Raw genomic sequence first — 13,583 nt, forward strand, 5'->3', positions numbered from 1 at the left:
GTAGTGTTAGCAGTCAGATGTATTTGTGCCCCGCTGGTTAGACGCCCGCCCCCGTGCCCCTCCCCCATTCCTCATCTGGCACCTTTCCGGCCCAACCTCCTGTCTTTCTCCTCTCTCCCTCCGTCCCTCTTGCCTCGGCTCCCAGACCGCTCTGAGTTAATGATCTTCCTGCTGCTGCCCAGCCGGAACGGGTAGCAGCAGAATAAATCTAACCCTGGAGGGAATATCGCGTGCGGACTACGCAGCTGGGGGTCAGGGCCGGACACCCACCCTAAGCTCGATAGCTCAGCTCCGCAATTATGCCCACATTTTGTCAGTACCCGAATCCTCCCTGTCCACGGCAGACAAATTTTTATCTGGGCTCAGAATCTCAGTCGCCAACATCCATGGTTTTAAATATTTCTCTTTATTTGCCTTCTCAACCCTTCAGGCGAGGGTTACCAAAATTGACCGACCCTTCTTCCTCCACTCTGTCCCTTCAAATATTCCTCATCTGGCACCTTTCCGGCCCAACCTGACCCTCCTCTGCTTACAAATCCAGTCCTCCCTGCCTCTGCAACCAAACAATCCCACTCACCCTTCCAGCTCCCCAGCCAGCTGCAGCCCTGTGTCGGGGGTTGTCTAGTCAGTCCTCTCTGCCCCGTCATTTTACTACCCTCACCTCCTCCCTGCAGGGCTCGGAATCCCCTCTCTCTGCCACTCCGCTCCAGCTCCTTTCTGTCCCTCTGCCTGGTCTATTTTTCAAATCCCTTTCCTTTTCCTTCTCCGAGTCCCATTCTCTCAACTTGTTCCTTAGTCCTTGACCCACACTTTTTCTCCTTTCCCCCGTTCCACAATCCCAGCCGCTGCTGCCCTTCCTGGTTTCCTTTGAGAGATGTTCTTTGGGTCTGGTTAATCCCCTGCCCTTCACCCAATTGATTCTCTCGGATTCATTGGGCTGGGGGACTTCCCAGCGTCTATCTCCACTTTAATATGCCCCCCCCCCACCTCAGCCTGGGCCCTCTCTCGTGACCCTGTACGTTTTCTTCCACCCAAGCCCCCATAGGGGTTGAGGGTGGGTTTTGGAGGGGCTGGGAGATGACCAGCCAGGCTTGGCCCCTTCCCCACCTGGGTTCTTTCCTCCCGCACCAGGCCGTGGACGACACTGGAATGAGCCTCCTCGATCAGTCCGTGATCAAGAAAGGTAGGGAATCAGCCCAAGGCCGGGTTAGGGGAGACACCTAGCTTATAGGCAGAAAGCCCCTAAGTCAGCTGGGACTTGGGACCAGCCTTTGGGGGCAGTAACCGGGACTATTCTAAGCCCCAGAGCTTTCCAGTGCTCTGCCTAGTGCTGGATCCTCCCTCAGAGTTGAAATCATGGATCGACGCCCTTGTTCGCAGCACCGGGGTTGCTTGCTCACCTCGGGCTCCCCAACCCTAGTACACTGCTTGCCTCCAGGCCCTGATCCTCTTATGTCCCCCTCCCCCTTCTTGGCCCTGTACCAAGGCACTTAAAACTCCAATAGATCACTATGAGGTTGGAGGGAAGACACAATAAAGGGGGGCTGTGGTCTAGAGGCTTGGGCCAAGGGGTACTGTAAGGAGAGACCTGCCAGAAGGAACTCTGCAAGAAACATTACAGCCAGGTTCTCTATAAAGATTGGGGGGAGGGGAGCAGCATGCACTGGGTGCTGGAAGTAGGGTGCTGGCCTAAGTGTGGCTGAAACTAAGGGCTGGGCCCCAGGGGGGCTGCTCAACTCTCCCAGGGGTTGCTGGGTGGGGCTGCATCGATTTTCTGTCTCTGGAATTAATTTGCAGAACTAGTTAAGTCACTTCCCAGTTTCCTCAGGGGATGGGGGTGGGATTCCCAGCAGATTTCAGAGATTTCTGAGTTATAAAAGAGGGCCACAGGGGCTTCCCCACGAGGCAGAGGTCATTCTCCACTCCCTAGTGACCAACAGCTTTTTAATTCTGTCTAAATTTGAGGTGTGGGTGTGTGTGTGTGTGTGTGTGTGTGTGTGTGTGTAGTGTTGTATGCCTGTTGGGGATTGTAGAATAACCTCCTTTATGTTTCTGTCTGAGAGAGTCTAGGGTAGGGCTATGACAGCAGCTGCAGATCAAGGAGGCAAAGGGGGGGGGGGGGGGGGGGGCCCCCCCGAGCCAGGGGGGGGGGGGCAAATACCCTCCTTTTTGTTTCTGTCTGGGGGGGTCTAGGGGAGGGCTAGGAAGGGAGCGGAAGAGCAGGGGGGGGGGGGGGGGGGGGGGAGGTGCCCCAAGCCAGATCAAGGAGGGAGGGACCATAGAGGAGAAAGAAGAGGGAGGATTGAAGTGACGGAAGAGCATGGCTTGGGGAGAAGAGAAAAGCAGGAAAGTGTGGTCATAGTTAGTGGAAGCATAGGAGAAGAAAGGAAAGGGAAGTGAGAGGTGGTATAGAGGAGGGGAGTATAGAGGGAACTAGTGGCAGGGAGAAGAAGGAAGTGTGAGATGCTAGGAAGAAGGGAGAGGAGGAAAGTAGCAGGATAATGGGGAGAAGAGTTCACTTTAAAAGGAGGAAATACTAAACTGGAAAGAAACATAAGATTTAGGGAGAAGAGCGTTTTACCTAAAGTAGAATGAATAGGAAGGGAGGTAAGAGGAACTGAGACTTATATTTTTCCTTTCCCTGCCTGGGCAGAGGGTATACAGTTAAAGAGGGAAGCCATTGCTTTTCCTTTCTTCCTCCCTCCCTCCCTTTCTCCCAGAGGACTAGACTCTTATTTGTTTTTCAAATCAAGTGAATTCCCAGCTGGATTTGCCCTTCACTTGTTCTCTCTGGGAAACCCAGTTTCAGCCAAGGGGATAGGAGGGAGGGTGGGATACACCTGAATCTGTTCCGGGTGAGAAATGGGACCAACCCCTCTTTCAGGCTCAGTCTAGAGGTGGAAAATTCTGGGTTTGGATGAAACCAAGTAGAGTCAGACCCAGAGAGGAGTCAGGCCCTGAGGAGATGAGAGGGGGTTGGGAAGGGAAGTTGGGGATAGGGAGCTTTGGGTTCATTGACTGACTGGAAAGACAGGAAAGAAACCAGATCCCTGAAAGATTTCCTTAGCAACAATGAGTGTCCTAGGGGCACAGGGCCTGGTTGGGAACAGGGGATTTGGGAAGATTTCTGTTCTGTTGTTAATAGGAACAATCCTACACAAAGTAGAAATGCTTTGGTAAGGTGTTAATGTGACAGAAAGCATTGCATGTTATTGTTTGATGGGAAAATTGTCATCCTCATGACTGTTGTCTTCTGGTCAGTCACTTGCCAAGGGCTAGGAATCATCAGCTCAGGGGTTTGGCCTCCTGAGAAAAGTCTCAAATTCCCTGCTAGTCCTTTGGAGACCCAGGAATTTGGGGAAAGTTTAGGAGGAGCTCAAATGCCCTGGCCAATGCACCTTCTCTCTCCTCAGGACTATCTAGGAGGGAATGATCTACCCTCCTTAAGAGGAAGAGAAAGGAGGATGGGGTCTCCAGGTCTGGTATAGGAATGATCTCCTTCCCCATCACCATGCACACATACATCCCATACTCCCATGTGCATGATTCAGGAAAGCAGAACAAAGCTAAAAGGAGGGCTTGAGAACCAACTTCCTGTTCTGCCAAAGCCCACGGCCCAGGCCCTGGGTCCCTTGAGGATTTATTGCTTCTTCTTGGCAAGTCTTTGGTGGGTGGGGTCCCTGCTTTGTGAGATGTTTGAAGGGAAAAGATTTTTATCAGACTCACTTAGCACCTGAAGACTGGGTTCCTGGCCTAGAATCTCTGGGAAGAATCCTACCCCCAGCCTTGGAGAGAGGCTCCAGTGCAATCCTTTGTTCCCAGTCCACAGTCTGCACCCTGGGCCTTCCTTTCCTTGGCAGAAAGTGGGAAGGTAAGAGAATTGGCAGAGAAGAGAAGGTAGGGAACAAGGAAAGAAGACCTCTTAATTCTTCCCATAACCTATGTGATTGGCTGGCACCAAAAAGTACATTGGCTGTTTGGGGGACTTGGAACTGGGTCCCTGTTGGATGTTTCCATATTGGTTGCCCATCTCTAGAATGTTTCTCTATTAGGTGCTTATCTCCAGGGACTTTCTTTGTCCTATCTTCTGAGACTACAGTCAGTAAGTGACTGACCAGTGATTGTGTCCATATATGCTGATTTGGGGGTGTGACCATGTCAGGTTGTCTTAGGGTCTGTGTGTAGAAGGACCCTGACTGAGACAACTCTTCATCTGTCTTTTTGTGGTTTATAAGGTTGGACAGCAGCTCTAAGGCTATGTGAGCTCTAAGCTCTTAAGTCTGGAGTCTCTCTATAGGACAGTATGATGTCTTTGCATTATAAAGCATGAAATAAGCTTTCCCCTCCTCTTCATCAAATAGCACCTACAAAGACACTCGCCCAAATCCACTAGCACACAGGCTCTACTACCTTCACACTCACACATACACACCTGCCCACTTTCATCTCCAGCCTCGGGGCTCAGACTCCTGCGGTTTCAGAGGCCTCCTTTGAGAGTACATAAGGAAGGGGGCGTCTCTGAAAGTATCGTCGAGGAGGCAGGGTGGGTGACAGGTTAGGAACAGACGGCCGGCAGGGAGTGTCGCTGGGATCATCGGGGTTGGGGAATGTACTGGGGAGGGGGCAGTGGTGGGAAGGGGAAGAGAAGTACTGGTGGAGTATGGGCAAGGACCCAGATCTAGGCCTTTACTTTATTCATTGATCAATCAATAAATATTTACTAAGTGCCTACTATGTGTCAGGCAATGTGCTAAGCGTTGACGGTTATGGCCCTTTCCAGAAAGTCTCCAGAACTCGATCCTGGAGTGCTGAAATGCGGGCGGGAGAAAACTGAAGGAAGCAAACTTTCCTAAATCCTATATTGTCCCAGGAATGAATGAAACCCTCCCTGGAGGCCAAGAGAGAGTCCTTCTCTTCTCCCAGCCTCCCCCACCCCCTCGGACTCAGACTCCAGCTCCCGTCTCTTCCTGGGGCTCCCGCTCCTGCGTCTGTCGGTTCTGCAGACTCCCTCTTTTGGAGTCCCCGCCCGATGCCAGCACTTTTCCTGCCTCCCTGCCTGGGCTACTCTGACTTGGCTCCCTCTCGGCATTTTCCCGACTCCCAATCTTGCTTTCCTTTTCGCACCAGGCTCCCGCTCCCTGTCTTCATCCTTGAGCCCAGGCTCCCTGATCCTAGTTCCCGAAGCCAGTTTTTCTCCGTCTCCCATTCCTGCCTTCTCCCCTGTACTAGGCTCTGCAGCCCGGCTTGGGCGCCACTTCCTGCTCCTTCTCCCTCAATAGGCTCCAGCTCTTGACTCCCATATTCCTGCTCTCTTCCAGGGCTCCTCACTTGGCTCTTCTCTGGCTCCCATCCCTGCCCCCTCTCTAGGATGATGTCTCCTCTCCAGGCGTAGGATTCTTCCTTGCTCCCTCACTAAGCTCCAGCTCTTGACTCCCATCCCTGCCCTCTTTCCCATGCGCTCCGTCAGTTTCCTGCACCTGGTCCCAGCTCCTGGTTTTTCTGTGCGTTCCCATCCCTCCAGCTTCCTCTGCACCCGCTTTACACTCTGGCTCTGAGATCACTTCTCTGCTCCTTCTCCAGGTTCCCGTGCCGGGCTCCGGCTGCCTCCACTGCCTTCCATTCCTGGCTCCTACTCCACTCTGTGCCACTCACCCACCCCGCCCCCAAGCTCGGCTGGTCCAGAGCAGAGGCTCCCCCTATTCCCTCCGGGGCCTGGCAAAAGATCACTCGGAGCTTTCCCTCATCCCAGCCTCTCCCCAGGGCCGCCACCGCCTCCTCTCACCTGGAAAGAAACGTGCAACAGCTTTGGGTGGGGAAGAGCGAGAGAGGTGGAGACAGCTATTCCCTACCCCCAAGTCAAAGTTAGTGTAGTAAGACAAAACCAGCGCCCCTTTTTCGCGGTCCCGCCCACCCTCTCCTGCCGCTGCCCCGCGCTCAGCCTCCAAAGCTTCCCTTCCCTCTCTGGTTTCGAGGTCTTCAAGCTTCCACTAATTTAACAGCTGCACTCATCGTCAGCCCGGGTGGGCCCCTGGGCCCCAACCTCCTTTGAGTCTTGCCCTAGCTCCTTCTTCCTCAGGCCTCCTGTGAGCTCTCCTGGGTGCTTTTTTTTTAATTTTTTTTTCGCTCAGAGGGAGGGAGTGGGGCAGGAAGTAGGACCGGGCAAGAAAGTAGAGGGTGGAAACAGCAAGATTCAGTCGAAGCTACCCAATCCACCCCCACACACGTACACACACATCCTTGACACCTCTCCATAAAAGTATTGCCTTATATTTCTATAAGTGCTTTTAAAGTTTACAAAACGTCTGTTATTGTCCCCATTTTACAGATAAGGAAACTGAGACTTAGAAAGGTTAAATGACTTGTTCACAATAGCACAATCGCTCACGAGGTCACAGAATATTAGAGCCTAAAGGGACGTTAGGCTTTGTGGAGCCCAAACCCACCGTTTTACAGATGAGGAAACTGAGGTCCAGACTAGCTCAAAGACACATGGTAGCAAGTGATAGAGCTTGGATGCCTAGGTCTTTGGACCCTAAATCCACGGTTTTTCACTACGCCACAGTCTCTTCTAGTAAGTAGCAGAGTCAGAATTTGAACCCTGGTCGCCCGATTCTCGGTCTTGTGCTTAAGTTCCTGATAGCTTCACGCTGCCTCCCCGAAAAGTATCCAGGCTTTCTATAGGGTCAGAGGTATATAGGTAGTAGGGGTGGGAGGAAGAGGAGTCGTCTTCCTGGAGAGGTGATTTGGGGGATTTACGGCAGCCCGGTGACCTCAGCCTCGCCCCCACTCCCATCCCCTAGCCACCAACTAGTGCTTCGGCTGAGTCTTATGGTGCTGGGTCGGTCCTGTCACCTTGAGTGTCCCCATGGTAGCTTTTCGGCTGAGCGGGCCAGGCGGGGGCGGGGAGGGAGGGGGGAAGAGGTGAGTGACTTCAACCGGGGTCCCGTGCAGGCAGAAAGCCCTAAGGGTTGGGGTGGAGGAGGGGTGGGAGGAAGCGGTTCTGGCTGAGAAACTGGGGAATTGGGGGGGGGGGGAGGCGTTGGGCTTGAGCCCCTTCCAGGCCAGGTGGAGCAGGCTATAGGCCTTTTCTCTAGGGGCTTTGCCGCCTCCCCGGATTTCCCCACCCATAAGAGAGCAGGAGATGGGGGGAAGGGTCGAACATTTCGGGGTTGGTTAGTGAATAGGCCGAGTGTGAATGTGTGTTGTTGAACTAAAAACAGTTTAAAATCTCTTCCAGCTCAAACACTCCATGAGTCTCAGTGTATATATGTTAATGTGTGAGACTGTGTGAATGTGTGACTGTGTGTGTGTGCGCGCGCGCGTGACTACTTTGGAGTGAGTGTGTCAGTGAATACGGTATGTGTGAGTATTACGGGAGGGAGTAGCCCCTAAATGTCACTTTTTCCGCGTGCTCCCTGCCCCGACTTTCGTCTTTCTTTTCATGGAGCTGAGCTGAGATTAAGTCGTTCCCTAGATTTGTCACTGTGGTTCAGCCCTCCGAAGGGACTACCCTGGAGGAAATTTCTGGTTGGGGGGGGGGGGTGTGGCGAGTGACTCTGGCTTTGGGAAGTACCGTAAAGGGTCGGTGGGAACCAAAGCGTGTGGAGGACTTTAAACACCAAGCTAAAGTGTTTGTATTTTGTCCTTTGAGTAATGGGGAGCAGCTGAATGAGGACTAACTTGGTGCCTCTGGAAGACTGTTTTAACAGGTGTGTGAAGGGACAGAGGTGTAGTAGAGAGTGCTCTACTTGGAGCCAAGAACACCTGGGTTCGAATCTTGTCTCAGATATAGGGCAAGTTACTTTACCTCACTCTCAGTTTTCATATCTGAAAAATGTGAATAATACCCATCTCACAGATTGATTGTGACGCTTACATGAGACTGTATGTAAAGCATTTTAAAGCATGAGTTCTAGTTATTATTAAGAAAGGAGAAACCAGAGGCAAGGAAATTAGTCATTAGACTATTTTAGTAGTCTGAGAGGCCCCTAAATTAGGATATTAGATCATATTGAGATGTGCAGACAGAATCAATAAGATGCAGCAAATAATTTGATATTGGGGGTGAGGAAGAGGAAGAAGTCAAGGTTAATTCTGAGCTCCTGAACCTGTCACCTGAAGGTTAGTGGTAGACTTAATAGTAATAGGAAGTTGGGAAGAATTTTAGGTATGGTAATGAATTTTGTTTTGGATAAGTTGAGTAGGAAATCCCTACAGGATCTCTAGGAGATGTCTAGGAGAGACAGGAAGCAGGATATCTAGATTCTGGAGTTATCCATGTAACAACTACAACAGTATTTGTATAGCACTTTAAGATTTGTAACACACACATATAAGTAGATTCAAAATAGACATTAAAAAAGCACTAGTAGCTGGGGGTATCTGAAAAGGCTTCATGTAGAAGTTCCATGCAGCTTTTAAAACGGTATTCTTGAGGTACCCTGTCATTCCCCTGCTCAAGAGTTGAGCCATGGAACAAAGCAGGGATTCTAAGAGTCAGAGGTGAGGGAGAACATTTCAGACACGGGAGACAGCCAGAACAAGTATCTGAAGACTGGAGAGAGAGTGTCATATGTGAGGAATAGAAAAGTCAATTTGACTTGGACCACAATATTCATGAAGGGGAGTAGTGTAATAAACCTGGAAAGGTAAGAAGGTGTCAGTTGTGAAGAGTTTCTATTTTATGATAGAAATAATAATTCTTTCATTGTTATCCTTTGTACTCAAAAGATGACCAAATGACATCAAGATGTGGAGGTCAACATAGAGTGAATTCAACTATGGCTGGTCAGACCAATACAAGCTTGGAAGCTGTACCATGACTCGGGCACAAATAGTCCATATGAACATTTGGGATGGAGATACCTAAATGTGCACATTTCACATGTATTTGAGTTATTGAAATTCGGATTTGCTTGTAGAGCATATCGCCTTCTTTGATGCAGGCACATCAGAGTGGATGGTGCCAATGTCTCCCATGTCCTATAATGGATTCCAAAGTTCTTCAGAGGGGTCTTGAGACTGTCCTTGTATGGATTCTTCTGTCCTTTTGTGCGAGTGCTTGCTTTATATGAGTTCTCGGTAAAATAGTCTTTTAGGGAAATATACATTTGCCATTTGAATAACGTGGCCAGCCCATTGGAGTTTTGCTCTTTTCGGTGGTGGTTCAGCTTAGGAAAGTACCTTATCTTGCCAGGCAAATTTCAGAATCTTCCTAAGACAAAGCAAGTGGAAGTGGTTCAGTTTTCCGGCATCTTATAAGTACTAGGGTAATAGGGAACCACTAGAGTTTATTGAGGAGGGGAGTGATGTGGTAATCAATAATAGAGTCAATAAACATTTATTATTAAGTACCTTCTAAGTGCCAGATACTGTGCTAAGTGCTAAGGATACAAAAAAAAAGGCAAAAGACAGTCCCTGCCCTCAAGGAGCTTACAATCTAATGGGGGAAGCACCCACAGTGAAGCTGAAAAATGGGATGGGGCATGGTGAAGAAGTCAAAGAAGTCCAAAATTAGTGTATCTAGGTGGGAAATGAGAAAATATCTGTTCTGCATGGAACCACCCTTCAATTAGAGGGGTGGAGGGTACTGATGAGGTGTGAGTATCAAGGCTGATTGGATCTTAAGGGATGATGAGATTTCCCAATGATGAGGTTTCTGGAAGAATGGTGGAGAAGAAACTCCAAACTGAGTGCAGCCAGGAGGAAAATGAGGAAATAGTCAGACCTGTGCTTCTTACCCCAAGAGAATGAAGAAGGGTCAGGGACAGAACTCTAGGGAACACCCACAGGAAGGGATGAGGGAATAGAAAGATCCAGTAAAGAAGACTAAAAAGGAGCAACCAGTCAACCAGGATGAGATAAGAAGAGAACAGTCAGAGAAGTCAGAGGAGAGAATAACCAGGAAGAATGTGTGCTCCATAGTATCAAAAGCTTCTGAGGGAGAGAAAGTTATGGACTGAGAAAAAGTTGTTGGATTTAGCACTTAACGTGTAGTCAAGGAAGTAGAGGTAGAGAGTGTAGATGATTCTTTCTAGTTTAGTAGTGAAAGGGAGGAGTTAGCTTGAGAGATGACAGCTTGAAAAAATAGTAGAGCAAATTAAGAGTTTCTAAGGATGGGGAAGAAGGGAGAGATGGTCATGTTTGGGGGCATTAGGCAAGGAGTCATTAGAAATTGATAGAATGAAGATGAGAGAGAATAATTAATGGGGTAAGCTCATGGAGGAGATTAGAGAGGATGCCACTGATGCCACTGGTTGGAGAAAAGGTTGGCCTTAGTAGAAGGGCTAGTTCTTCCTTAGAGAAAGGCAGTTAGGTAAACAGAGTGGTGGATAGAGTGCTAGACCTTGAGTCAGAAAGACCTGAGTTCAAATTCAGCCTCAGACACTTGCTAGTTGTATGAGCAAATCATTTAACCTCTGTTTGCCTCACTTTCTTCATTTAAAAATGGGGATGAAAATATTACCCATCTCCCAGGTTGTTTTGAGGCTCAAATGAGATAATATTTGTAAAGCAGTGAGCACAGAACCTGGTATGCAGTAGGTGATATATAAATGCTAGCCATTATTAGCTATTAGGAATGAAGAAGAGTAGGGACATGTTGAAGCATATAGTTAGGAAGAAGAAGGTCATAACCAATGACCTTTATTTTCTCAGTGAAATAGGAGAATGTGAATTGAGAGGCAGGATTAGTGAGTAGTCATTGGAGGCTTGAGAAAAGAAGATTTGGAATAGCTACTGAGGGCAGTGGAATAGACAGTCAATTAAAAAAAATAAAAGTTTTGTCTGGAAGCCTTGAAAGGTCTAGTTGAGATTAGGTAACAAGAATTTGTAATGGATAAAGTTAATATAATGGTGTAACTTCCTTTAGTATTGGGTTGTAGTTCTGCAGTTTAAGTGGAGAAAACAGATGGTGGTGATTGTGTGTGTGTGCGTATGTGTGAGAAGGGTGGGAGTCAGGCTGTGATTCAGAACTTCAGAAGCAGAAGGAGGACAAAGAGACATAGGACTCAAAGATGGAGGACAGTGTATAGTTAGTCACAACTGTGTAGAAAGAAAGTACCAAAATGCAACCAGGGCAGGTATGCTGGACTGGGAGAATAGAGAACAGAGGAGAATGAAGATTCTTAAGATTGTAGTGAAGATAAGGAATAAGGAATAAGGATAAGGAATAAGTTTAGGATTAGTGAAGCAGAAGGAGAGATGGAAGGATAGGAGATTATAATCAAAGAGTGGAATTTCTGAGTTCAAAATCAATGAGGTGGCCCATTTATGGATGATGATGGGCTAAAGTATTGACCATCCCTGTGGGTGGCTGAAATAGAGTTGTAGGTCATAGAAGGTAAGAATGCCAATAAACTGGGAGACCAGGGTGCTCATCAACATATACTTTTGGTAGTATAAAAGAATAAAGGTTAGTTTGGAGAGAAAAACTTGTGAGAAAGGACTGATGGTGAGGCATGCCTCCTGCCTTTCCAAAGAAAAGTAGTGGACTACAGATGAGGAACAAGGCATATATCTTCAAACATGATCAATGCACTGATTTGATTTAACTGTACTTCTTTATTGCAAGAGAGAATAGAGTCATTGGGAAGGGATAATGGTTTAAAAGTGAGCATTAATAAAACATTTTTTTTTGCTTTTTTTGGAGGGGCAATTGGGGTTAAGTGACTTGCCCAAGGTCACAACCTAGGTTTTGTGTGTGTGTGTTAAGTATCCGAGCCTGGATTTGAACCCAGATCCTTCTGACTCCAGGACAGGTTCTCTATTCACTGCACCACCTAGCCTCCCCCTAAAACATTTTTTAAAAGGTTGTAAACTAATCTTTAAAAAGAATGACTTGGTGGCTTGATTATATAACAGAGATCTGGGCAAGATGACATAGATAGATGGAGTGGCTCTTAGGGGAAGAGAGATTGCTTAGTTATAGTGGTAGGGGGGAGCAGGGTGTAAACCAGTTCATCCTCCCATCCCCAGTATATCACAGGACATGAGAGAATGAGCAACTAGTGCTGTAAAGCTTGCCCAGATATACAATAGAGAGCAAAGTATCCAAAACAACTGAGCAGGGATTCCATAGGTTGTAATGGGAAAGGGAGGCAGGGGAGGAAAAGAACTAAAGAGTTGTATGGAGGACAAAATTTAGAAAATGATAGAAGGGGAGGGAGCTCTACACCTGGGAGGCATTGGCTCTGAATCACTGCATTACAGGAGCAAGAGGTACAAATTTGCCAGTCATAATACCTGTTGTTTAGAGCTATTGTCTTTTAGGGTCCTGTGGTTACTAATACAAGTGCTATTATGCTAGTTTTACTGATGAGGAAGTTGAGATTTTGAGAATTTGTGTCTTGTTTGTGATCATACAGTTGGTAAATATGTGAGACAGGATTTGAATTCTGGTCTCCTTACTTCCAGTCTGGCATTCTATCCATTAAATCGAAATGCCTCTCCAAGGAGAGGATAAGTTGGGGGGATCTATAGTGATTGAGGTGATATAGTGTTTCAGGGACTGTGGGATCGGGGTGACATCACAACAACCCAAAGGCACCCTTTTGCCTGGTGAGGGAGAATTACTGACTGCTTGAGGCAGTGTGGTGCCTTGGGAATCAGGATATCTCATTCTGAACCCCAGCTTTTACACTAACTCTATGTGGGAGCTCAGGCTAGACTTACTTTTTATGAGAGCTCCATTTTTTTCTGGTTGTGAGATGGGAATGATCATAAGGACTTTTCACTGTATTGGGAAAGAACAGAATCTGATACCAAGGATTAATGAGACAACAAAAACAACAGAGGGAAGTCAAGAGTTTTCAATTCATTTTTCTGTTTTCTGTACCATGGAAAGCAAAAAAAAAACCCCAAACAACTCTAGCATTTATAGGACTTTAAAGTTTGTAAATGACTTGCCTAGGGTCACACAGCTAGTCGTATTTAAGGCAAGATTTGAATTAAGGTCTCCCTAACTCCAAATCCAGCTGTCTATCCTTGCACCACCTAACTGCCTAGTAATAATCTTTAGAATAGAAAGCACAGAACAGAATCAGTCAGTGCAAAAGTAGAGATCTAGTAATAAAGCACCTAGTTGTTGTTTTTAAAGACAGCTAGAAGGTGTAATCAATAGAGCCTAGAGTCAGGAAGATCTGAGTTCAAATTCTACCTCATCTACTAGCTGTGTGACCCAGGAGAAGTCACTTGACCTCTGTCTGAGTTTCCTTATCTGCAAAATGGGGCTAATAGCAACAACTTTTCAGTAAGGATCAATTGAGATAATGCATGTAAAGCCCTTTGCAAACCTTGAAGTGCCATATAAATGCTAGCTAGTTGTTGTCATCATCATCATTATTATCAATGCAAGCCCAGTCTAACTACATCTCGAGGTTTTCAATTCATTTTGAGAAGAATTTGTTAAAGAGTCTAACTAGGCATCGGGGATTCTAAAACAAAAATCATTCTATTGAAACTGACAGAATTGGCAAACTAGGGAGAATGGGAAAGGTGATCCAGGAACAGAATAGGGCAAATGTCTTCTTCCTTCTTCTTCTCCTCCTTCCTTTCTTCTTCTTCATCCTCTTCTTCTCCTTCTT

At 47.4% G+C, this 13,583-nt stretch overlaps 1 protein-coding gene across 1 annotated transcript in view; it reads left to right on the top strand.

Moving 5' to 3' along the window:
* The window catches only part of TFAP2E (transcription factor AP-2 epsilon), a 44,536-nt gene that overhangs the window by 2,499 nt on the left and 28,454 nt on the right, over positions 1-13,583 (top strand). Inside the window, exon 3 of the mRNA XM_069067918.1 lies at positions 1,132-1,183. Coding sequence (XP_068924019.1) covers positions 1,132-1,183 — 52 coding nt within the window. The remainder of the gene's footprint in view (positions 1-1,131; positions 1,184-13,583) is intronic.

The sequence above is a fragment of the Petaurus breviceps genome, unplaced genomic scaffold, assembly GCF_028583685.1.
Source record: "Petaurus breviceps papuanus isolate PSGF00001 unplaced genomic scaffold, PetGlider_PUasm1.0 90760, whole genome shotgun sequence".
Classification (NCBI taxonomy): Eukaryota; Metazoa; Chordata; class Mammalia; order Diprotodontia; family Petauridae; genus Petaurus; species Petaurus breviceps.